Source organism: Leucoraja erinacea, chromosome 11 (assembly GCF_028641065.1).
Source record: "Leucoraja erinacea ecotype New England chromosome 11, Leri_hhj_1, whole genome shotgun sequence".
Lineage (NCBI taxonomy): Eukaryota > Metazoa > Chordata > Chondrichthyes > Rajiformes > Rajidae > Leucoraja > Leucoraja erinaceus.
Window position 1 is genome coordinate 4,350,146 of NC_073387.1, and position 26,291 is coordinate 4,376,436.

The 26,291-nt window shown below is 46.2% G+C and overlaps 1 protein-coding gene across 5 annotated transcripts in view; it reads left to right on the forward strand.

The window, feature by feature from the left end:
- Positions 1-26,291, forward strand: part of LOC129701422 (serine/threonine-protein phosphatase 2A 55 kDa regulatory subunit B beta isoform) — a 565,371-nt gene that overhangs the window by 488,011 nt on the left and 51,069 nt on the right. For all 5 annotated transcript variants that reach the window (XM_055642585.1, XM_055642587.1, XM_055642586.1 and 2 more), the window contains one exon: positions 25,314-25,491. In XM_055642585.1, the coding sequence (XP_055498560.1) occupies positions 25,314-25,491 (178 nt within the window). The remainder of the gene's footprint in view (positions 1-25,313; positions 25,492-26,291) is intronic.

A 26,291-nucleotide genomic window follows, 5' to 3' on the forward strand; every position in this document is an offset into this window, starting at 1 on the left:
TGGCAGCATTTTGGTAAACCTCCTCTGCACCCACTCCAAAGCTTCCACATCTTTCCTGTAATGAGGCGACCAAAACTGCATGCAATACTCCAAATGCAGCATAACCAAAGTCCTATAGAGTTGCACCAAGACTTCCTGACTCTTAAACCCCTTTTTCACGGGACGACTTGACGCAAGAGTTAACCAGAGTTGAACATCGTGGGAACCTCTTGTGATAACCGTACGGCATTCATGGACCACCGTGGACCGCCGTGGCGCTAACGGCAGGTACTCGTGCAATTTGGTGACTCGGGAGAAAATTCAAACAAGCTTGAATTTCTCCAAGAGTGACTTGTACACTTGTGGTTGAACATTGCAACATTGTATGCACGTAGTGGCCAGTGCGATATCCGTACTGACTCTTGCGTGTACTGTGGGAACTCCTGCGAACGGTCAACCCGGAAGCTGGACAGAGGGGACAGAAGGCGAGTAAAAATTGTCTTCTGTGGGATTGAATTAAAAAAATAAAGATTTGAATCCGCATATGGACATCAACTTATTCATGAGTTATGTTAATGAGATTAAAGAAAATAACTATAATCTTTAAAAGGGACTTTACTGAAAGGTCCCGCAATTTTATGGTCCGTGAGAAATTTTTCACATGTACAAGAGATACAAGATACAAGATACATTTAATTGTCATTTGGACCCCTTGAGGTCCAAACGAAATGCCGTTTCTGCAGCCATACATTACAAACAAATAGACACAAGACACAACATAATTTACATAAACATCCATCACATCGCTGTGATGGAAGGCCAAATAAACTTATCTCTCCACTGCACTCTCCCCCCCCCCCGATGTCAGAGTCAAAGTCAAATAACAGAAATGCCGAGTACCGTGGGAACTCTTTGTCTACCCCCCCATTATATCGTGTGATATTGTGCTAGACCACGACCACTTCACTCTGGCTACATCTTGCGTCAAGTCGCCCCGTGAAAAAGGCCTATTATGGTTAATGCCCCTAGCAATGAAGGCAAGTATGCCATCTGCCTTCTTTTTCATCCTATCTACTTGTGCTGACACCTTTAGTGAGCTGTGAACTTGGTCTCCTAGATCCTTCAGCACATCAATGCTGTTCAGGATCTTGCCATCAACTGTATGCTCTCTCCTTGCATTCAACCTCCTAAAGTGCAACACCCTCACACTTTCTCAATTTAAACTCCATCTGAATGAATGAATAAGGTTATTGGCCAAGTATTCACATACTAGAAATTTGCCTTGGTGTCCGCCCGCAAGTGACAACATGACATTACAGTGACAGTTAGGAATGACACATAAAACATTAAACATTATTGATTAAACATGTGGCAACATCTGCCATTGCTGCAGCTGATGTATATCCCACTGTATCTTCTGTCGGCATTCCTCACAGTCTGCAACACCTACGATTTTGATGTCAGCTGTTATGTAATGTCTTAATGAAGCCATTTGAGATGCTTAAAATTCAACATCTGAATTCTGTGGCTTGTTATGTGAATGCAGCCATTCTAGGCTAACAAAAAAAATCTGATTTTACTGATACTATCTGAGGAAAGAATATTGGCCAGATCACTGGTAGAACTCAACTGCTATAGAGTCTTTTACATCTACCTTGGAAGACACCATGTTGGTTCAATTGAACATGGCATTCAAAAGACCAATATCTTTAGCACTGCGCACAAATGGTCATCTAGGTTTTGTTCATGTCTCTGGTCAGAGACCTGAACACACAAACATCCAACTCAGTGATGAGAATACTACTCACCAAATCCAGGTAACAACTCTCGTGCAACTCAGAACACAATGCCGCAATTAGTTTAGTTTCGTTTAGAGATACAGCGTGGAAACAGACCCTTCGGCCCACCGAGTCTGCACCGGCCAGTGATCTATGCACAGTCACACACACTAGGGACAATTTACACATATACCAAGCCAATTAACCTACAAACCTGCACGTCTTTGGCGTGTGGGAGGAAACCGAAGATCTCCGAGAAAACCCACGTGGTCACGAGGAGAAGGTACAAACTCCATACAGGCAAGACCCATAGCCAGGATTGAACCAGGGTCTTTGGAGCTGCGAGCACTGTTAGGCAACAACTCTACCACTGCGCCACCATGCCGCCCACAACACTTCTGAGATCGTCAGCATTTCCCTGAGTTTCCCACAGCATCAGTTTGAAATATGATGGTTTGAAACACGGCTACATTTGGATCCCACATCCTGCCACCTGTGGTAGAGTGGCTGCTGCCACCCGTTTCATAGCTGTAGAACAGTGGCTCATGTTATGAGTCATGCTTTTGCAGTTAAGCCCACTAGCTTATTAGCGTCGCGAGCTACTGCACTCTTCAGTATGAAGTTAACTCTCAAGTAAGAGCTTGTAGTTGTTTATTCTAAATAAGCAGTGTATAACCTGCCAAGGTGTGAGGGCTTTATTATTACAAGAACACAAAACCAACAATAGCTTCAGCAACAAAGTTGAAGCCTAACCTTGTGTGCTGTCTATGTGAAGTTTGCACGGTGTTCCTGTGTGTTTCCGCCCACATCCCAAAATGTGTTGGTAAGATGATTAACTACTCTTTATGACCACTTGGTGTTGGGTAATGGTAAAAAATATATCAAAGTGTCAAAGGTACACAAAAATGCTGGAGAAACTCAGCAGGTGCAGCAGCATCTATGGAGCAAAGGAAATAGGCGACGTTTCGGGCCGAAACCCTTCTTCAGACTAATGGGGGGTGGGGGGGAGAAGGAAGGAAAAAGTGAGGAGGAGGAGCCCGAGGGCGGGGGGATGGGGGGAGACAGCTCGAGGATTAAGGAATGGGAGGAGACAGCAAGGGCTAGCAAAATTGGGAGAATTCAATATTCATGCCATCAGGACGCAAGCAACCCAGGCGGAATATGAGGTGCTGTATGAGATGCTGTTCCTCCAATTTCCGGTGTTGCTCACTCTGGTAATGGAGGACACCCAGGACAGAGAGGTCGGATTGGGAATGGGACGGGGAGGTGAAGTGCTGAGCCACCGGGAGTTCAGGTAGGTTATTGCGGACTGGGCGGAGGTGTTCGGCGAAACGATCGCCCAACCTCCGCTTAGTCTCCCCGATGTAAATCAGCTGACATCTAGAGCAGCGAATGCAGTAGATGAGGTTGGAGGAGATACAGGTGAACCTTTGTCGCACCTGGAACGACTGCTTGGGTCCTTGAATGGAGTCGAGTAGGGAGGTGAGGGGACTGGTGTTGCATTTCTTGCGGTTGCAACGGAAAGTGCCCGGGGAGGGGATGGTACGGGAGGGAAGGGAAGAATTGACAAGGGAGTTGCGGAGGGAGCGGTCTTTGCAGAAGGCAGACATGGGGGGAGATGGGAAGATGTGGCGAGTGGTGGGGTCACGTTGGAGGTGGCGGAAATGGCGGAGGATTATTTGTTGTATTTGCCGGCTGGTGGGGTGAAAGGTGAGGACTAGGGGGACTCTGCCCTTGTTGCGAGTGAGGGGCTGGGGAGAGAGAGCTGTGTTGCGGGGTATGGATGAGACCCTGGTGCGAGCCTCATCTATGGTGGCGGAGGAGAATCCCCGTTCCCTGAAGAACGAGGACATTTCCGATGCCCTGGTGTGGAACGTCTCATCCTGGGAACAGATGCGGCATAGGCAGAGGAATTGGGAGTAGGGGATGGAGTCTTTACAGGGGGCAGGGTGGGAAGAAATGTAGTCCAGATAGCCATGTGATTCAGTTGGTTTGTAGTGTATGTCGGTCAGAAGTCTGTTCCCTGCGATGGAGATGGTGAGGTCAAGGAATGGTAGGGAAGTGTCGGAAATGGTCCAGGTGTATTGGAGTGCCGGAGGGAAGTTGGTGGTGAAGTGGATGAAGTCAGTCAGTGTGTCAAGATGGCCGACCATGTGTGATAGAGAAATCTGGAGACGGATGATGGCCTTAGTCCGCTGGTGGCCAGCATGGATCCAATGGGCCAAATGGATTGTCATGAATAAGAAACCAAATGTATTCTGGTACCTTACTTCCGTATCCTACCACTCTACAGGGGCTTAAAACACATACTTTACCATATAACCATATAACCATATAACAATTACAGCACGGAAACAGGCCATCTCGACCCTTCTAGTCCGTGCCGAACACATAATCTCCCCTAGTCCCATATACCTGTGCTCAGACCATAACCCTCCATTCCCTTCCCATCCATATAACTATCCAATTTATTTTTAAATTATAAAAACGAACCTGCCTCCACCACCTTCACTGGAAGCTCATTCCACACAGCTACCACTCTCTGAGTAAAGAAGTTCCCCCTCATGTTACCCCTAAACTTCAGTCCCTTAATTCTCATGTCATGTCCCCTTGTTTGAATCTTCCCTACTCTCAGTGGGAAAAGCTTTTCCACGTCAACTCTGTCTATCCCTCTCATCATTTTAAAAACCTCTATCAAGTCCCCCCTTAACCTTCTGCGCTCCAAAGAATAAAGCCCTAACTTGTTCAACCTTTCTCTGTAACTTAGTTGCTGAAACCCAGGCAACATTCTAGTAAATCTCCTCTGTACCCTCTCTATTTTGTTGACATCCTTCCTATAATTAGGCGACCAAAATTGTACACCATACTCCAGAATTGGCCTCACCAATGCCTTGTACAATTTTAACATTACATCCCAACTTCTATACTCAATGCTCTGATTTATAAAGGCCAGCACACCAAAAGCTTTCTTTACCACCCTATCTACATGAGATTCCACTTTCAGGGAACTGTACACAGTTATTCCCAGATCCCTCTGTTCACCTACATTCTTCAATTCCCTACCATTTACCTCTAGCTCAGCAGATGGTTCTTTATCAGTTCTCTTTTAAATTTGTTATAAACACTGTTGCCACCAAGGTTTCACCATTAATAATCTGCTTTATGCATTTTCTTTTTACATTTTCACTTATGCCAGCCATGCTATCATCAATCTTCAAATTACAAATCAATAAAAGTAGAAATAATTGACAAACAATATATGATTTTTCTTCTCATGGTTATTAAATGTAAAAAACAATAATGATGTTGTTATTTTTGTTTTTTTTGTGTTATGTTTTTGTTTTTGAAAAAAAATGAATAAAAAGATTTTAAAAGAAAAAAAAGAAGAAAAAAAGTTAGGAACTGCAGATGCTGGTTGAAACCAAAGACATACCGCTGGGTTAGACACATAGAAAATAGATGCAGGAGGAGGCCATTCAGCCCCTTGAACCAGCACCGCCATTCAATGTGATCATGGCTGATCAACCGAAATCACTACCCCGTTCCTGCTTTTTCCCCCATATCCCTTGATTCCGTTAACCCTAAGAGCTATATCTAACTCTCTCTTAGCTGCCCAAGCGAAAAATGAGGTGCTGTTTCTCCAATTTACAGAGATGTTGTCTGACCCACTGAGTCACTCCAGCTTTTTGTGTCTGTCTTCGTCTCTATTAAATATAATAAATATTGAGCAGCCCCGTAAGTGGGAGGCATCATGTACGAGCAGGTAGACCTGCTGCTTTCTGCTGCAGTGACCCGGATTCAATCCTGTCTGTGGAGTTTGCATGCCGTCCCTGCTCCTTGTACCTTGCCTTGTCACTGAAGTCGCTCACCGCTAGCGATCTTTCTGGTTAATCTCCTTAACCTCCCGTGGGGTCTCCATGCTTTTTCTGAAATGTAGTGCAGAGTAATCTGCCTCAGCTAGTGCTGACACAGCAATCTACAGCATTCATTCCTTATTGCAAGCAAAAGAAATCCCAGAATCATTTACAAATTGGTTGGACATCATGACGGATGGTGAGTGGAGGAACAGAAGCAAGGCTTCTTTCCTTTAGTCATTATTCAAAGATAAATCTGTGGTCATAATGAACATAGGCCTATCTCAGCATTTATAGCAGTAATGAAAGTCTTCTCAGCTGTAAATCCTGTAATTTTAATAGCGAATACACTTGTTATAACATTCTCCGCAGTTTTAAGTCGCTGATGTATGGTAGTGTAATAAGAATCAAGTACTCATATATTGCCATCAGTAGACACACAATTACACCAATCTTCAAACAAGCTGCACTTTAAGTGAATTAGACAATTTAAAAAAATGGTTACTGGATATTACAGCATAAGGTGGGGAATATGGAAATTGAGCGGTAATGTTAAATCTCTGTGAAAGTACTGTTTAATAATGTTTGCAGTTTTTGGTTCCACACTTGAGGAAGTTAGGATGCTGTCTGATAGAAAGTTGCTACTAATAGCCCTGTCCCACGGTGCGAGTTCATTCCAAGAGCTCTCCCCATGTTTAAAAAAAATCAAACTCATGGTAAGCATGGAGAATGGACGTTGCGGGTACGTCGGAGCTCGGGGACGTCTCTTAGCGCTAACGGCAGGTACTCGGGAAGACTCGCTAATGGCAGCTAAGCACGGGAAGACTCGTGCAGATTTTTCAACATGATGAAAAATGTCCACGAGAGCCCGGAGTACCGACGAGTGGCCATTACCGTAAATCTCCAAGTTCGAATCAAGTCAAACTCGGGAGAGCTCTTGGAATGAACTCGTACCGTGAGACAGGGGTTTAACCATGATGTTAACTATTCAGAATGATTTGCAGGGATTTCGACAGATCAAGGATGATTTGCTTCTACGCAATGTGGGAGGCGCAGAATCTTCTGCAGCTGGTGCTGGAGGTCTAGCGGAGCGGGTGGGGGATTTGTCAGCTGATGCTCTCTTTGCCGACTCATGGTCATGAGCTTCTCCACGCCATCCCAAGTGCTCCTTTTCCACTTTGAGTGGTCATGGGCCAGAGATTCCCAGGAGTTGGTGGAGATGTCATAGAAAAACATAGACAATAGGTGCAGGAGGAGGCCATTCGGCCCTTCGAGCCAGCACCGCCATTCGTTGTGATCATGGCTGATCGTCCCATGACTTCAGGGAAGGAATGGGTGGGCAGAAGGTGGTGCCATTGGAGACCAGTGTCAGAAAGTGGGAGGGAAGGATTAGAGGGATGGCAAGAGCACAGATTAGGAAATCAAAAGGGCGGGGAGGGAAGGATGGCTGGACGTGAGGTAGGTTTAATGGAATGTGAGTTAGCGGTTGGCAGCTGAGCATCTGGTACAGTGGGTAGAATAATGATGTGGGGTCTTAGAGAGCAGCAATTGCACAGACAGGCTGGGGTATTAGGAACCGTCATTTTCAATGGGGTGTCATAGACTCATACACATAGAAAATGGTCCTTCAGCCCAACTTGTCCCTGCTCACCAACATGCCCCATCTAAGCTCATCCCATTTGCCATTTGGTTGGCCATATCCCTCTAAACCTTTCTATATATGTATCTGTCCAAGTGTCTTCAAAATGCCGCCATAGTACATGCCCCCACTACCTCATCTGGCAGCTTGTTTCATATATCTGGAATGTTTGGAGTATTGTGAGCAATTTTGAGCCCCATATCTGAGGAAGGATGTGCTGGCGCTGGAGAGGGTCCAGAGGAGGTTTACGGGAATGATCCTAGGAATGATTTGGTTAACAAATGATGAGCATATGATGGCACTGGGCCCGTACTCGCCGGAGCTTAGAAGGATGAGTGGGTCCTTATTGAAACTTACCGAATAATGAAAGGTGGACATGGTGAGGATGAATCCACTAGTTCGAGAGTCTATGAGCAGAGGTCATAGCCTCAAAATAAAAGAATGTTTCTTTAAGAAGAAGATGAGGAGGAATTGCTTTAAACAGAGGGTTGTGAATCTATAGAACTCATTGCCACAGAAGGCAGTGGAGGCCAAGTTAAGAGATATTTTTAAGGCAGAGATAGATAGATTCTTGATTGGTACAGGTGCCAGGGGTTATGGGGAGAAGGCAGGAGAATGGGGTTAGAAGGGAGAGATAAATCAGCTATGATTGAATGGCGGAGTAAACTTGATGGGCCGAATGGCCTAATTCTGCTCCTATCACTTATGAACATGAATTATACTCACCACCACCACTGAGTAAAAATGGTAAAATGTTAAATCTTTCCCTACTCACCTTATATGTACCTGTGTGTCTTCTGGTTCTTGTGTCCCCTACCTGGACACGGGGCCGGCTGCATTCACCCACTCTATTCCTCTCAAGATTTTATACACCTCTATAAAATCACACCATCAGGCGCCTGCACTCCAAGAATAAAAGGCCTAGCCAGCTCCACCTCTCCCTGTAGCTCAGGCACTTCAGTCCTGGCACCATCCTCCTGAATTTTCTCTGCATTCCTTCCAGCTTAATGACATCCTTCCTATATGGAGGGTGACTAAAGCTGAACACAGCACTCCCAATGTCTCACCAACATCTTGCACAATTAGACAATAGACAATAGGTGCAGGAGTAGGCCATTCAGCCCTTCGAGCCAGCACCGCCATTCATTGTGATCATGGCTGATCATCCACAATCAGTACCCCATTCCTGCCTTCTCCTCATATCCCTTGAGTCTGCGATCTTTAAGAGCTCTATCTAACTCTCTATTGAAAGCATACAGAGAACTGGCCTCCACCGCCCTCTGAGGCAGAGAATTCCACAGATTCACAACTCTCTGTGTGAAAAACGTTTTCCTCATCTCCGTTCTAAATGGCCTACCCTTTATTCTTAAACTGTGGCCCCTGGTTCTGGACTCTCCCAACATCGGGAACATGTTTCTTACCTCTAGTGTGTCCAAACCCTTAATAATCGTATATGTTTCAATAAGATCACCTCTCGTCCTAAATTCCAGAGTATACAAGCCCAGCCGCTCCATTCTATCAACATATGACAGTCCAGCCATCCTGGGATTAACCTTGTGAACCTATGCGGCACTCCCTCAATAGCAAGAATGTCCTTCCTCAAATTTGGTGACCAAAACTGCACACAATACCCCAGGTGTGGTCTCACTAGGGCCCTGTACAACTGCAGAAGGACCTCTTTGCTCCTATACCCAACTTGTCTTGTTATGAAGGCCAACATGCCATTTGCTTTCTTCACTGCCTGCTGTACCTGCATGCTTACTTTTACTGACTGATGAAAAAGGAGCCCAGATCTCGCTGTACTTCCCCTTTTCCCAATTGTAGCATCATTGTCCCGACTCTATCCTCTATAACCTGACTAATGAAGGCCAATATACCAAAAACATTCTGTACCACCCTATCTACCTGTGACACCACTTTCAGCAAATTGGATACCTGCTCTGCAACATTTTTCATGGACCTCCAATTCACTAAAGGTCTTGTGGAGCGGAGGTGAACTCCGTCTGTATCCTCCTCTCCACTCTCACTGCCAACCCAACCGTGCATCATCAGTAAACACATATGACATTTGATCCCCTCATCTAAATCATTACAATGGATTGTGAGCAGTGGGCACAGCACTGGTCACAACCTCCCGCTTGTTTACGCTAATCCTCTATTTTCTTCCCTTCCTTCCACAGCTCCGTGCAATTTGATCGAAAGGATTTCTTGCACTTTGATTTGTACCATTATCTGCCAATAAAATGGAGGATAAACCATTGCCTCTTCCCTTCTGTGACAATTCTGCTGCATCTTTTAGCTCCAGGGTACTAGACTGAGAGTGAAGAACAGCTTACATTTACCCAAGTCCATAAATAGGGAAACAAAGACACCCTGAGGTGTTGCACAGAAAAGAACGAGATCCATTTACCAAAGGGTGAATTCAGGGTTCGATCGCAGATGGTGCCATTGGGAATAAAGCGCGATCTTCTCCCAACAAAGAACAATGCTAGAGAGGAATATGGCTCAACATTAAACACAGTCACTATTTAGTTTAGTTTTATTTAGTTTAGTTTAGAAATATAGCTCAGAAACAGGTCTTTTGGCCCACCAAGTCCGCAATGACCAGCCATCCCCGTACACTGCCACTATCCTACATACCAGGGATAATTTTACCAAAGCCAATTAACCTACAAACCTGTACATTTTTGGAGTGTGGGAGGAAATGGGAGCACCCAGAGAAAACCCACACGGTCACGGGGAGAACGTGCAAACTCCGTACAGACGGCACTCGTAGTCGGGATCGAATCTGGGACTCTGGCGCTGTATTCAGTGACTGGTCTCATGCGCAAAGACAATGCAGCAAAGCAGAAACCTCCACACTAGCAACAGTTCAGGCAGACAGAACATTAGCATTGCATATATTCTACCGCTGCTCATCAGATGAGATGATAGGGTTGCCTTGACAACAATTTATGGAGCTTTATTCAGCAGTGGATTACACCATGCAATCCCCCTACTTAAACTCAACTAACAAGGGCTATCCCCCTTTGAAGAGGAAAAGACCTTGTGACCCTAATAACTAGGTACACTAATATGTCTACCCTCCCCCTCTCCCCCCTCCCCCCTTCCACTGCCTCACACTCTTCCAGTGAAGTAATGTCTGTGCTGCAACCTTGGAAACAAATCATTCTAAGCTGTCGGCTATGTCTTCATTTATTTTAACGGTTAGTTTAAAAGGATAAAAGTCCATCTACAAACCCCACCTTTTTAACTAAAATCGGCAGCATAATTCCTCCATTGGGAGTGGCATGAAATTGAAATATCTGGACCACAATAATAACGAAAACACAATAAATGAAATTGGATTAACCTTCTGGCATGCTGCTTGACACAGTTTTGTGATTCACAAATCAACCTTTCATCCTTTCTGTCAGTTCAAACATTTTCCACTCCAAATAGTCCATTGTTGTTTCCCCCTGTATGGTTCTGAAGTGCCTAAGTGACTGCTTTGCATCTCTAATGTGAGCTGGAATAAAAATTGGTGGCATTAAACTGTCAGAAACTGTCATCTGTTTGTCTTTGGGAACCAGCTAGCTGTCTCTGGTAGTGTTAATCTAGCTGAATCTTTTCACAAATTCGCATCCAGTCTTTCTCATTTTCCGGATATGCAGGTTTCCTTGAGTTTCCAGATGCGGCGCGGAAACAGGCCTTTCGGACCACTGAGTCCGCGCCGACCAGCGATCCCCGAACACCAGCCCTAACCTATACATTAGGGATGATTTACAATTGTCACCAAAACCAATTAACCTACAAACCTGTTCATCTTAGGAATGTGGGAGGAATCTGGAGCACCCGGGGAAAACCCACGCAGGTCGCAGAGAGAACTTACAAACTCTGTAAAGACAGCACCCGTAGTCGGGGTCGAACCCGCGGTCTCTGGCGCTGTGAGGCAGCGACTACCGACACGCCACCGTGCTTCTGGGGTCTGGAGGTTTATCTGTGGCTTTAAAGGACCATCACACAGTGCGTCCACAATCACCCTCATCGGCAATCTGCCTGGGTACAAACAACCTACCCCCTCCATGACACACTGGTCAACCTGAGGAGCACCTTCAGCAACAGACTGGTTCCACCAAGATGCAGGACCGAACGCCACATGAGATCCATCTTCCCTGTGGCTATCAAACTGTACAACTCTTCCCCCTTCTGTCGTGGGGTAGATGGACGGTCCTCCCCTCCCCCCCCAATCTTTGCACATCCCCAATCCTTTCCACTCGTCACTTTAATTTCATGTTTCATGTATTTTGTGTTTTATGACTGTTGGCAGATCAATTTCCCTCCTGGGATAAATAAAGTTCCACCATACAGAGAGTGGTGAATCTCTGGAATTCTCTGCCACAGAAGGTAGTTGAGGCCAGTTCATTGGCTATATTTAAGAGCGAGTTAGACGTGGCCCTTGGGGCTAAGGGGATCAGGGGGTATGGAGAGAAGGCAGGTACAGAATACTGAGTTGGATGATCAGCCATGATCGTATTGAATGGTGGTGCAGGCTCGAAGGGCCGAATGGCCTACTCCTGCACCTATTTTCTATGTATCTATTTATGGTAGAGATACAGCATTAACCAATAGCCGTTATGATGGGGGGGGGTGTCCATCTGGCTTTTTCTACTTACTTTCACACAGGGCCTGATGGAACAAATATAATTCCATTTTAAAATATGTGTTATAATGCCAGTGGACCTTTGGGATACATATCTTTGCTATGGGAAGCTTTTTTTTTTGCTGCAATGCTTCGCATGCTTCTCTCACTCAGAAGAATATATTGAAAAAGAACAGGATTCATGACATGAAATTTTATGCAACAAAACGCCAATCGGGAATGCATTTATATGTAAATTCCTACAGGAATTTTCTGAACGATGCATTAGTCTGCAAATGCTGTAATATGGACCAGAAAAACAAACTGCTGGAGGATACAGGGAACTGCAGACGCAGTTTACTAAAAAAGACATAAAGTGCTGGAGTAACCAAATTCAGCGGGGTCAGGCAGCATCTGTGGAGGGAAATCGGTGGTCTTTTTAAGTGGAGACCCTGAGGATGCCGAGGGTGGAGAGATAGAGAGAGGGCTGTCAGCATGTATTTATTCAACTGTATTTTTTTTGACGGGTCCAAAAGCAGAGACACTACTGGTGTAAAGTCATGTGTAAAGTAGTGTAAGGCTGCAGGGAAACAAATCACATTGTTCAATGTTGTGTCACACTAACATTATATTGTAGTTTTTGCAAACCAGTCAGTTGTAAGTTAGTCAACATAAATCCAACCCTTAGAATACATGTTAATAGTCACAGAGAGAGAGATACAGAGGGGAAATAGTCCCTTTAGCCCACCGAGACCTCGCTAAACATCAATCACCCATTTATACTAATCCTACATTAATCCTATTTTATTCCCGACATTTGCTCATCAACTCACCCCCATCTCCACACTAGGGTCAGTTTGTGGTCGCCAATTAATGAACCAGCCCGCACATCTGTGCAATGTCGGAGGACACCGGACGGAGTGTTTGTGGGAAACCCATGTGGGTACAGGCACAACTCCACACAGGCAGGACCCAAGCTCAGGACTGAAGCCAAGTCTCTGATGCCACAAGGCTGCAGTTTTCCCAGCGGTTCTCTTGTATTGCCCAGAGTGTCAACTTAATGGGCTCTAAAATTAATGTACCTTATTAATGAATCCCTGGCATCATGTTATCTCTATTCACTTTCTTGATATTCCTCAAATACAAATTCTTAGTTTAGTTCCGAGATACAGCGTGGAAATAGGCCCCTCGGCCCTCCGAGTCCGCACCAACATGCAATCCCCGCATACTAGCACTATCCCACACACACTAGGGGCAATTTACATTTAAACCAAACCAATGAACCTACAAACCTGTACGACTTTGGAGTGTGGGAGGAAACCGAAGATCTCGGAGAAAACCCACGCAGGTCATGGGGAGAACATACAAACTCCGCACAGACAGCACCCATAATCAGGATCAAACCGTGTGTCCGGCACTGTAAAGCAGCAACTCTACCACTTACCCACTGTTTCGCCCCAATTTATTTTTAGATTGTGGATTGCAGAAAGTATGGCTAGTAATCTGTACACTGGCAGAACTTGTAAACCGGTAATTCAACTGACGACCATATCTCAACAAAAGGCTTTTGCTTTCATGTGATGACTTACTTTATCGGCAAATACTCTCACTATCAGCTGTTATTTGTGTGTAGTAGTTCAATGAATAAGTTAGTAAAGGGCCTGTCCTACTTACGCGACCTTGGCTCGCAAATTACACGCCCTCGTGGTCGCTTGATGCATACAGGCACCGTATGGCCGTGCGGGGCCAGTCCCACTTAGAAGCGCGGAGTTGTGCGGGGCTGGTCCCGACATCGCGCGGGGCTCCGAAAATCTGACAGTGTCCGAAATCCTAGTGCGCCAACGGCCTGTCGGCACGCAGACGCAATGCGGTCGTACGCAGCGTCTTGACTGCGTACGCAGCGTCTTGACGGCGTACGCCTAGCGCGTGGCATTGCGCGATGATGTCACCACCCGGCGTGGCGTTGCGTGATGACGTCACCGCCCGACGCCGTGCGATGCCCCAATTCAGTCGGCCCGCCTCCTGCCCAGCAGATTGGTAAGTATGACGCAAATGATGTCACGTGCGAACTTAGCGCGTACTTCGCGTGAACTCCGCTTCCGTTTGGTCGCGCCAAACACATGCAATCGCATGCAGTGGGACAGGCCCTTAACACTTCAGATGTCCCTGCCAGTCATGTTCGGAGGCTAGTGTTCTCTCTCTATGGATTTCCCTTGGGTACCCTACTTTCCTCCCCACATCCTAGGAAGCTCAGGCAGCATCTCTGAAGGACATAGGTAGGCCACTTTGCGGGTTGGTGTTCTTCTTTGAACTCATCTGTAGTAAGGGGCAGAAAACTGGAAACGAGGTGGGGGGGGAGAGGGGGGGGGGCAGGACAATCCCCAGCAAGTGATAGGTGGAGAAAGGAACTGCAGATGCTGGTTACTCCACTTCTTGTCTAAAGTGACAGGTGAATACAGGTGAGGGAGGATTTGATTGGCAGATGGGTGGACAAAGGGTAGAGATTATAAGGAACAAAAGGGTAACCAAAAGGGACAAAGGGAGACAACAAGGAGACAAAAGGGTATCAGATAAGGAGAGAAGAGGAATGAATAAGGAGTGAAATGTAATGTCATACGGAGGGCTTTAGGTGGAAGGGGATGGGCTAGTGGTGGAAAAGGAAGCTAAGTTCAAGTAAGTGGACAAACGATCACTGATGTAATGGAAGCCACACCGATGCTTGGTATCGCCAATGTAATGGAAGCCACATCGAGGAACTGAATACAGCACATGAGGCTAGAGGAGATGAATGTGAAGGAAGGAACTGGCTCATATTCAAGATAGACACAAAATGCTGCAGTAATTCAGCATCTCTGGAGAGAAGGAATGGGTGACGTTTTGGGTCGAGACCCAAAGTGAACCTCTGTCTCACCTAGAAGGGCTGCTGACGTCCTTGGATGGAGTCGAGGGAGAAGATATAGGGATGTGTGTTGCATCTCCTTCAGTTGCAGAAGAAAGTACCCGGGGATGGGGTGGTTTGGGTTGATTGAGGGTGATTGAAGCTAGGAATTGTGGAGGGAGTGGTCTCCACAGAAAGTGGAAGGGCTGGGGACGGAAGGGGGCTGGGTCACTTTGGAGTGGCGGAAATGTTGGAGAATGATGCGTTGGAAGCTGAGGCTGGTGCGATGAAAGGTAAGAACCAGGGGAACTATATCCTTGTTCAATCTGCACGGAGGGGGAGCGAGAGCAGAACTACAAGACAAAGAGGGCCACCAAGGCCTTCTGTAGTGCCACATGTAGTGCTTTCGTAGCCCTGTCATCGATCACCTAGGAATGCAAAGCACTTGATCACCTCCACGTCAGCACCATTGATGCACACTTTGACGTATACACCACCCACGTCCTGGATCAATGACTAGTTCCTTCATTGTCTGACATTAAGGGAGAAGTTGTCGTTCAGACACATCGCAATCTCCTTCCTGTACTGCATGGAGTTGTTGGGAGAGGTTTGGTGCACAACAGTGCCATCGCCTGTCAGCATTTACATGGAGTTTGAGCAGAATTTGGGCACCCTATTGTGTAGGGTGTATAGTTCGGAGCTGAGAAGACATCCTTGTGGGGCACCAGTGTTGGGAATGATTGGGGAGGATGTTTTTCGCTCCTATCCTTACTGATTGCAGTCTACGTCTGAAAAGCATGGATTCAGTTGCAGAGGAGGGTGCTAAATCCCAAATCCAGGAGTTTGGACATGTGTTTGGTTGGAATTATGGTGTTGGTCAAGCTTGTCAATAAATAGGATCTGATGTCAGTGCCCTGGTTAATCCTGATGTTTCAAGGATGAATGAAGGATCAGGTGCTGTGGACCTGTTCCAGGAGCAGGTGAATTGCAGTGGATCAAGACTGTCTGGGAGACTACACCAGACACTTCAAGCACTTCTCTGAAGAAGAGTGCCGAACCAAAACATCACCTATCCATGTTCTCCAGGGATGCTGCCTGACCCACTGAGTTACTCCAGCACACTGTGTCCTTTTGTGTCAACCAGCATCTGCATTTCCTTGTTTCTACACTTCATGGTGGAGGTTGTCAGAGTCACTGGGTGCTAGTCATTAAGGCATACTAACTTGTTTTGTTTTGGCTTCTTTGGATGATAGTGTCTGTTTAAAACTAGCACAGATTTGATGGGCTGAATGGCTTCCTTCTTCATTGTTATAATTAAATAAGCATTGATAGTCGTTTGATTGTGTGCAAAGTAGCATGCAATATCTCTATTATACAAACAAGAGATTATGAAAATGTTCGGGAGCCAAAAGTGCTGGAGAAACTCAGCGGGTGCGGCAGCATCTATGGAGCGAAGGAAATAGGCAAAGTTTTGGGCCAAAACCCTTATGAAAATGTTCCCCTATATTGGCAGTAGCATTGCAGCCACAGTGAGCATATGGATCCCAGACAATAGACACAAAATGCTGGGGTAGCTCAGCGGGTCAGACAGCATCTGGAGAGAAGGAATATGACATTTCGAGCCAAGAACCTTCTGCAGACACAGGGGAGAGGGAGATAGGGAAGGGTAAAGTGTGAAAATGACAGATCAAAGCAGGCGATGTTCAAGGAAATATAGACTAGGGCTGAGGGGAAGGTGACGACAAGGCATACCAGGACTGAACTCAGACCTGCCCGGGTACTGTTCGGGGCCAGAATGGTTGTGAATGGAATGAAGGAAGGTTGACAGCCAGAGAACAGGAGAACACTATCAATCTTTTCCTCGCACCTCCCCGGGATCATGCCTGTAGCCTCTCCTCAGGCGTGGACACCAGGTAAAGCGACAACGCGTGGATTTCATGCAGAAGGTAATTTATCTTGCTGTAGGTACTGTGCAGTGTTCGAGAGCTGTTCATCTGTGCTTGATTCATTGCACCCGGAGAGCTTTGAAGGTGCAAGACTAATTAGGGATGGGTCACTGGATTTCATTCAGTTATTTAGTAAGAGCTGTCTCTGTTGTGCCAGCAGACTGCTGCTGGGGTTTTAACGCCATTCTCATGCAGAGATAGTTGCTGGAATGCCAGTGGGCTTTGCCTCATCGCTGAACAAACATCTCAACCTGGTTCCCCAGGCACTCAGCATATCCAACCACACCAAACGATGTATCATTGATATTTGTCAGGGCAAATTAGGCAGGGTGCCTTTCACAGACTGGGGGCTGGCAGGTTCTGCATTCTTCAGTCCTGCATCTACACAGCTACCCAGAGTAGTCAATCATGTTAATGAGTAGGTGTCAATCATGCAGGTTAATCCACACACACCTACTCCCACTGATTGACTTGTGGCCTATTCCAGTTTCATTAAATCCTTCCTGTTGATCTGTTGAATGCAATATGTGTAGGAAGGAACTGCAGATGCTGGTTTAAACTGAAGATACTGTAGATACAAAATGCTGGAGTAACTCCGACCAGTATGACTGTCCCCCTGATCACATGTTTTCTGTACGCTTTGTTGTCAGCTCCTCCGAGCTAACAGTGATCTATTCTACATATTTTTGCACATCATCCCTTTTGATGTCTCATTTTCACACCTTACACTTCCTTATCTCAGTGTCTCCCTCTCCCCTGATTCTCAGTCTGAAGAAGGGTCTCGACCCAAAACGTCACCCATTCCTTCTCTCCAGAGATGCTGCCTGTCTCGCTGAGTTACTCTAGCATTTTGTGTCTATCTGTGAAATATAATAGTTCCCCTTCCAAACCCGTCCGTTGCTATTAAACGTACAAATGGTAACAGTGAGAATGAGTGTTTGATTTATGTGAATGTATGTACGCGCACGCACACACACACACATGCATATTTTTGTTATCCACACATATAAACTGGACCAGATTACATTACTATCTTTGTACCATTTTGGTGTTTCTCACTCATGTAACATAAAACAATATAGCACTGGAATGAGCCTTTGGCCTGCGATGTCTGTACCGAACAAGATGTCAAATTGAACTAATACCTCCTGCCTATGGGTGATCCTTATCCCTCCATTCCCCGCATACACGCATCTATCTTAAAGCCTGTTAAACACCACTATCCACCACCCATCTTGCAGTGGGTTTCAGGCACCACCTATCTTTACCTAAAAAAAATACTTTTCCGCATATCTCCTGTAAACTTTCCACTTCTCACCGTTCTGCTATGCCATCTAGTATTGGATATTTCCGCTGGCTAAAATGATTCTAATTGTCTACCCTAATTATGCAACTCATCTATATATTACTAAAAGTCTGTTCTTGACCGGTTTTGGCCATCTGTGCTGCGATTTCCGAGAGAACGCCGCCACCTACGGCCGTCATTTTTGGCCACCTTGCTCAGAGCCCCCCTCCGCCGTATGTATGCTGAGGATTTTTCCCGTCGATGAAAAATGACAGAGATATTAATGATTTTACAAAATTCCCCATTCTCTCTGCTGCCTCTGCTGGCGGCAGGGGGGAGGGACTATAAAACCAGGAAGTGGTGTGCCTCAATCAGTGTCTGCAAGCTGGAGGAAGGCAGAGGGTCACGTTTCTCTGAGCTGTGAATAACACTGAACACATGTCTACTCAAATGTAAGTGTCCTTAGTGGTTCTAAAACGCTTGCAGAATGTGTCTATTGGTTCTAAAATGTTTGCAAAAAGTGTTTATTGGTTCTAAAATATCTGCAAAAAAGTGTCTCTTTTGGTTCTACAATGCTTGCAGAATGTGTCTTTTTTGGTTCTAAAATGTTTTTTAGGTTCTCCTCCCCTTTCCTCTCCACCACCCCCCCCCCCCTCCTCTCTCTCTCCCTCTTCCCCCCCCCCCCCCCCCCCCCCTTCTCCCCCCTCCCTCTCCCTTCCCCCCTCTCCTTCTCCCCCCTCTCCTTCTCCCCCCCTCTCCTTCTCTCCCCCCTCTCCCTCCCCCCCTCTCCTCTTCCCCCCCCCTCTCCTCTCTCCCCCCTCTCCTCTCCCCCCCTCTCCTCGCCCCCCCCTCTCCTCTCCCTCCTCCCCTCCTCTCCTCCCCTTTCCTCTCCTCCCCCTCCCCTCTCCCCATCTCACCCCTCCCTTTCCCCCTCCCCACTTTCCCCCTCTCCCCTCTCCCCCCCCTCCCCCCTCCCCCCTCTCCTCCCCCCCCCTCCTCTCCCCCCCTCCTCCTCCTCCCCTTCTCCCCCTCCCCTCTCCCCTTCTCTCCCTCTCTCCCTCCCTCTCCCCCTCTCCTCCCTCCCTCCCCCCCCCCCCCCCCCTCCCCCTCCCCCTCCCCCCCCTCTCTCTACTCCCTCACCATTCCTCCCCTCCCCTCTCCTCTCTGCTGGAGAGGGGGCTCCATGAGAGAGAGGGGGAGTGCCCCCTCTCTCTCCCTCCCACACACGCTCACACACACACCCCCTCTCTCTCTCCCTCTCTCCCCCACCCCACCTCCCCTCCCCCCCCTCCCCCCCTCCCCCTCCCCCCCCCCCTCCATCTCCTCCCCTCCCACCCCCTAAACCCCCTCCCCTCCACACCCCCTACCCTCTTCCCTCCACTCTCCCCCTTCCTTCCCCTCCCCTCCCCCTCCCTGCTCTCTCCACCTCACCCCCTCTCAGCACCCCCTCTCTCTCCCCCTAACTCTCACCCTCTCTTTCTCCTCACCTCCTCCCCCACCTACCCCCCCCCTCACCCACCCTCCCTCTTATCCTCTCCCCCCCCCCCCCCCCCCCCCCTCTAGATGTGACTGCAAGTTGGGGCTATGCGTCAGTAGATAGGATGGTTATGGGGTAAAAGGAGTAAATTAATAATATTAATATAATATCAAGGGGGTAATTAGCATGAGTGCGAGGGGGGGGGGGGGGGATAGTTAGTATTTTTGACCCTACGTGCTGTCCCCCCCCCCACAACCGCACGTTGGGGGAACAGACCCAACTGGTCTGCACTTGGTCTAGTAATTTTATAAAATTCTATCAGATCATCCCCAGTCTCTGACAGTCCAGAGAAAGTAATCCAAGTTTGTCCAACCTCTCCGTATAACCAGAGACGTGAGGAACTGCAGATGCTGGTTTACAAAAAAAGACACAAAGTGCTGGAGCAACTCAGCAGGTCAGGCAGCACCTTTGGAGATTGAGGATAAGCAACATTTTGGGTCGGGTCCCTGAAAAAAGAAGGGAGAGTCCGAAGAAGGGCTCTGTCCTGAAACGCAACTATCCATGGTCTCCAGAGATTCTGCCTGACCCATTGATTTACTCTAGCACTTAGTATCTTTAGCTATATCTCCTTATAGTTAATACCCTGAAATCCATGCAACATCCTGGTAAACCTCGTAAACCTAGTAAGCATCCAGTCCTTTTACACGTCCATTCCCCACCTGGAAAGTCTCCAGGCCCTCCACTACACCTTTGAACAGACTATACAGCAACACTTTCTCTGCTACATCAATGACTGCATTGGGGCTTCCTGTTGCACCCGTGCAAACTTGTTAAATTCTTAACTTTACCATTAACCTACACTCTGACTTCAAATTTACTTGGACTATCTCTGACACCTCTCTCCCATTTCTTGATCTGTCTGTCTATATCACAGGGGACAGACTATGGACTGACATCTACTATAAACCCACTGACTCCCTTTCTTTGGCAAAGGCGATAACCCCAACTCCCAGTATCTCCGTCTCTGCCGCATCTGCTCCCAACAGGAGGAATACATTGTAGGACATCCAAGATGTCCTCTTTCTTTATTAAACGTGGTTTACACCCTGCTGTTGTAGACAAATCCCACACCGCATCTCCTCTGTGTATCGTAGTTCTGCTCTCACCCCCTCTCTCCACATCCTCTGGTTCCCCTGGTCCTTACCTTTCACCACCAGCTGCACCTTCCCATCCCCACCCCTTACCAAAAGATGTGTGTTTCTTTTGATGGTGGGGTGCTCAGCCCTCTTGATGTATGTAAAGAAGTGTTGAAACACACAATGTCTTCACAACTAGTTTTATTACTAACATTTATATTGATACACATTTGTGCCCTAGCTGTCCGTGGTCTGTCACTGGAGCTAGAGAGAGAGCTGGAGGTGGGGAGGTTACAATTATACTGAAGATAATGGGGAGTGGTTAGTAGTGGTGAGGTCAGTATGTTAAAGGAACATGCACTGATCTACAATGTACTGGACAATGTCAACCATTTCCTTCAGCTTCCTTCTTTCCTGGGCATTTGAGTTACCGAACCAAGCAGACCGTACATCTGTAGAAGTTCAATTGTGTAGCTTTGTGATTGCATCAATGCACTGGGCCAGGACGGGTCCTCAGAGAGATGCATGCCCAGGAAGTTAATGATGTTAACTCTCTCCACCACTGTCCAGTCGATGAAGGTGGAATTCGTGGATCCTCAGCATTCCCTTCCTGATGTCAACAATTCACTCCTTGGTCTTGCTACAAAGTCAAGGTTATTGGGACTGAGCACAGGGCCTTAAAGAGCTCCCTTTGCTCATCGAGCAGAAATTTATGTTGCCAATTTGTACGGATTGTAGTCTGCCATCAGGGAAGTTGACCATCCATTGGTTTGTGGATTGGAGGTGGACAAGATGGAAATGTGCAGGGGAAGGGGAAATTTCCGTGCTATGAGGGTGAGATGTGACAACATTTTTTAACTTTTTCTGAATGATTAGTGTTGCCTTTTGCATTTACAAAAGGCAACCGCAATGCTTGAAAATCATTTTGTCAGATTTCAGGAACAGCGATCTGGCAGATCATTCACTACACTTCCTCACAAGATAACACAAGATCCAGAACCCCTGCGATCCCCAGCATCATTTTTCCACAGCAAGCACCACCCGCAAATTGGCTGACAAACTCTAATGCCCCTGTCCCACTTAGGAAACCTGAACGGAAACCTCTGTAGATTTTGCGCCCCAACCAAGGTTTCCGTGCGGTTCCCAAAGGTTTTTGTCAGTCTCCCTACTTGCTTCCACTACCTGCAACCTCCGGCAACCACCTGCAACCTCCAGGAACCGCACGGAAACCTTGGGTGGGGGCAAAGCCTCCAGAGGTTTCCGTTCAGGTTTCCTAAGTGGGACAGGGGCATTACCAACCAAACTGGGGGTTGCATAGTGGCGCAGCGGTAGATTTACTGCCTTACAGCACCAGGGACCCGGGTTCGATCCTGATTATTGGTGCTGTTTGTACGGAGTTTGTACGTTCTCCCTGTGACTGCTGTGGGATTATCTCCCGGTGCTCTGGTTTCTGCCCACATTCCTAAGATGTGCAGGTTTGTAGGTTAATTGGCTTCTGGAAATTGTCCCTAGTTTAGTTTATTGTCACGTGTGCCGAGGTACAGTGAAAAGCTTTAGTTGCGTGCTAACCAGTCAGCAGAAAGACAATACATGATTACAATCAATGCATGTACAGTGTATAGATACATGATTAGGGAATAACGTTTAGTGCAAGGTAAAGCCAGCAAAGTGCAATGAAGGATAGTCCGAGGGTCATCAAAAAGGTTGATAGTAGTTCAGCACTGTTCTTGTGCCCTAGTACATAGGATAGAACTAGTGTGAATGAGTGATCATTAGTCTGCGTGTTCTCGGTAGCCGAAGGGCCTGTTTCCATGCTGTTTACTCTAAACTAAACTAAACTAAAACCACAGCAAGCCCTGCCAGCCAATGTCCTTTATCTTTAGAATTGTGCATTGACCACCCTGGTCAATAAATATATACACACATAAATAAATAAATGATGGTATATGGACACACTGATCTGTTCTGTATTTGTGACTACTATGTTCTAGTGTGCTGAAGCAAAGCAAGAATTTCATTGTCCTGTTAGGGACACATGACAATAAAACTCTCTTGAACTCTGGACAATCCCACAGTGAACCAGAGAATTGTACTTAATGAGCAGGAATGTTATTTTATTGAAGAAAAATACTTTGAGACAGTGGTGCTTAGTTTGTACCTTTGCATCAGGGTGGGATGGACAGGTCCCACCGTTGTAAAACTGATCTAATTGCCATTCTGTGGTGAGGTGAGGTGAAACCTGGGCTGGTTCTTTAATGACTGGATATTGTGTGCCACTGACCATTCTCTTGATTCGTGTGACTGCATTAGTAACCAGAAGCCTGCACCATTCATCCAGAATGTGACTTCACTTCCTGCCATTTGACAGTATGGAATTCAGCCTATTCCTGTGTTCTTCATTCTTGTGAGGTGTGGGTCAGGATCTTGAGACTCGAGGGTGATGGGCCCACAACATGGCGAGTTGGTTGACTTATGCTCAAGAATCAAGAATGTTTATTGCCCTATGTAATGGGGATGGAACAATGAGATTCTTACGCGCTGCAGATTTACAGTCATATTTACACAATAAGTAGTCAAATAGTACAGAAATTGCCCCTTTGCATCACTGGCCGATCAAGATGCCCCATCTAAGCTTGTCCATATTCCTCTCAAGCTTTCCTAGCCAAGTACTTGCCCAGATATCTCTTACATGTTGTTATTGTACCTGCCTCAAGTACTTTTTCTAGCAGCTCATTCCATATACCACACTCGAAAAAGTTGTCTCTCAGGTTCCTATAAAATCTTTCCCCTCTCACCTTAAATATACAATGATGCAATAAATAATCAATAGTAGCAATGTTACAAAATTTTGAGATTTTAAAAATCAAGTCTGCAATTTATCCCATCAGATAAAGCATAAAAATAAGTTTAATTTGACACCTAATTCACTTTCATATCATATTAAAAAAGTTATGGCCATTTTCATACTCGGAAATTAGCATCTTGTTCCCTATTACTTTTCCATTGATTTAACACAAAAGCTGTGATCGAGGACAGTCAAAAGCCCATAACTTTCTTAAAAATTAAGAGAACTGAATGAAATTTTCAGTTATTATAGATTGAAGCATTCTGAAACAAATATGAAACAATCTCACTGGGATGACCTGAAATTAAAGCATATAATTAGTTAGTTACCCAATTGTAGCTAATTACAAAATTCAATTACTAGATCTAAACATCTATCCATTTCTGCAGAAAAGGTTAACATTTTTAAAAAGCCTAAGTGTCCAAATAACATTCACACAAGAATTCACAATATAACATTATTTTTAAATCTCATTGTCATGAATTTATAGGCCAAATGGAAGGAATTTAGTGTTTAATTGCTGTAAATCATCTTGCGAGTGGGATTTTGTGGAACGCACTGGTTTGGAACGTTGCGATTGCATTGAATTTAAACCCCATATCGGCAGGAAAAACACTGCTGGTTCGTATATTTACATAATGACATTTTCGCAACGTGAAAATTTGATTAAAGGCATCCTAAGAAGCAAGTTTATATAAAAAAATAAATGGCATACCTTGCCTTGTCCCGTACGTGAGATCCGTCCCGTTGTCGGCATTGACGGCATTTGAAGATGATTTTAAATTTACTCCAACAATTAAATTATCCAGCGCTAATTTTAATAAACTTAATAAAACGGCAGTCGAAGCGATTTTTCTTTAGCAACTAAACAGCCTAACAGAGATCGATTTGAATAGGCTGCAGAAAAATCGCATTTTAATAATAATAATAATGGATGGGATTTATATAGCGCCTTTCTAGATACTCAAGGCACTTTACATCGCATTATTCATTCACTCCTCAGTCACACTCGGTGGTGGTGAGCTACTTCTGTAGCCACAGCTGCCCTGGGGCAGACTGATGGAAGCGTGGCTGCTAATCTGTGCCTACGACCCCTCCGACCACCACCAATCACTCACACACATTCACACACATCCACACGCAGGCAAAGGTGGGTGAAGTGTCTTGCCCAAGGACACAACGACAGTATGCACTCCAAGCGGGATTCGAACCGGCTGCCTTCCGGTCGCCAGCCGAACACTTAGCCCATTGCGCTACCTGTCGCCCCCCCTCTCAAAGGCGCCAAAGTCGCGCACACGGGCAGTGACAGAACTGCAGCGCCGCTGAAGGTAAGTTTTGTAACGTACCTATCAATTGTGTTAGGTTACCAGACCACAATACTACAAACCACAGTATGGCTGTGGGGCAATTCGCATATCTCTGTACCTTAATTGCTACCTTAATTGGTACATGTGACAATAAAAGACATTTGAAACATAGTGCAACCCAAAATAAATTTACTGTATATATAAATATTGAAGTTTGAAGGTCTCGAGCCAAATCGTCACCCATTCCTTGTCTCCAGAGATGCTGCCAGTCCCGCTGAGTTACTCCAGCATTTTGTGTTCATCTTTGGTTTAAACCAGCATCTGCAGTTCCTTCCGACAGATATCTATAGAGGATCGCTGCTGAGGTAGAATTGTGGTTGGGGTTGTGCAGTGTGGTGCCGAGCCTGATGGGCGATGGGAAGAAGCTTCAATCTGGACGTCACGGTGCTCGGGTTCCAGGTGGTAGGAGTGAGATGGGATTGTGGTCAGGGCGGTGTGGGTCTTTGATGGTATTATCTGCTGAGCTCTTACAGTTTGATGCTGAAGTGATGTGTGTTCTCATCCCCAGGTGCCGGTGCTGAGACCCATGGACCTAATGGTGGAGGCCAGTCCGAGGAGAGTGTTTGCCAATGCTCACACGTATCACATCAACTCCATTTCCGTTAACAGCGACTATGAGACCTACATGTCAGCTGATGACTTGAGGATAAACCTTTGGCACCTTGAGATTACCAACCGGAGTTTCAGTATCCTTCAATTAGAAAGCATTGTGTTTAATGAACATTATTTTCTGTTCTAGTGTGATTGAGGTCAATAGAATAATGGTGGGGACACCATCTGGTTGGTTTGGCCTTCAATAGACAATAGGTGCAGGAATAGGCCATTCGGCCCTTCGAGCCAGCACCGCCATTCAATGTGATCATACATTCAATGTGATCATTTACTAGAATGTTGCCTGGGTTTCAACAACTAAGTTACAGAGATAGGTTGAATAAGTTAGGTCTTTATTCTCTGGAGCGCAGAAGGTTGAGGGGGGACTTGATAGAGGTCTTTAAAATGATGAGAGGGATAGACAGAGTTGATGTGGACAAGCTTTTCCCTTTGAGAATAGGGAGGATTCAAACAAGAGGACATGACTTCAGAATTAAGGGACAGAAGTTTAGGGGTAACATGAGGGGGAACTTCTTTACTCAGAGAGTGGTAGCGGTGTGGAATGAGCTTCCAGTGGAAGTGGTGGAGGCAGGTTCATTGGTATCATTTAAAAATAAATTGGATAGGCATATGGATGAGAAGGGAATGGAGGGTTATGGTATGAGTGCAGGCAGGTGGGACTAAGGGGAAAAAAAAATTTGTTCGGCACGGACTTGTAGGGATGGCCTGTTTCCGTGCTGTAATTGTTATATGGTTATATGGTTATATGATCATGGCTGATCATCCCCAATCAGTACCCCGTTCCTGCCTTCTCCCCATATCCCCTCACTCCTTATTTTTAAGAGCCTTATCTAGCTCTCTCTTGAAAGTATCCAGAGAGCCTGCCTCCACCGCC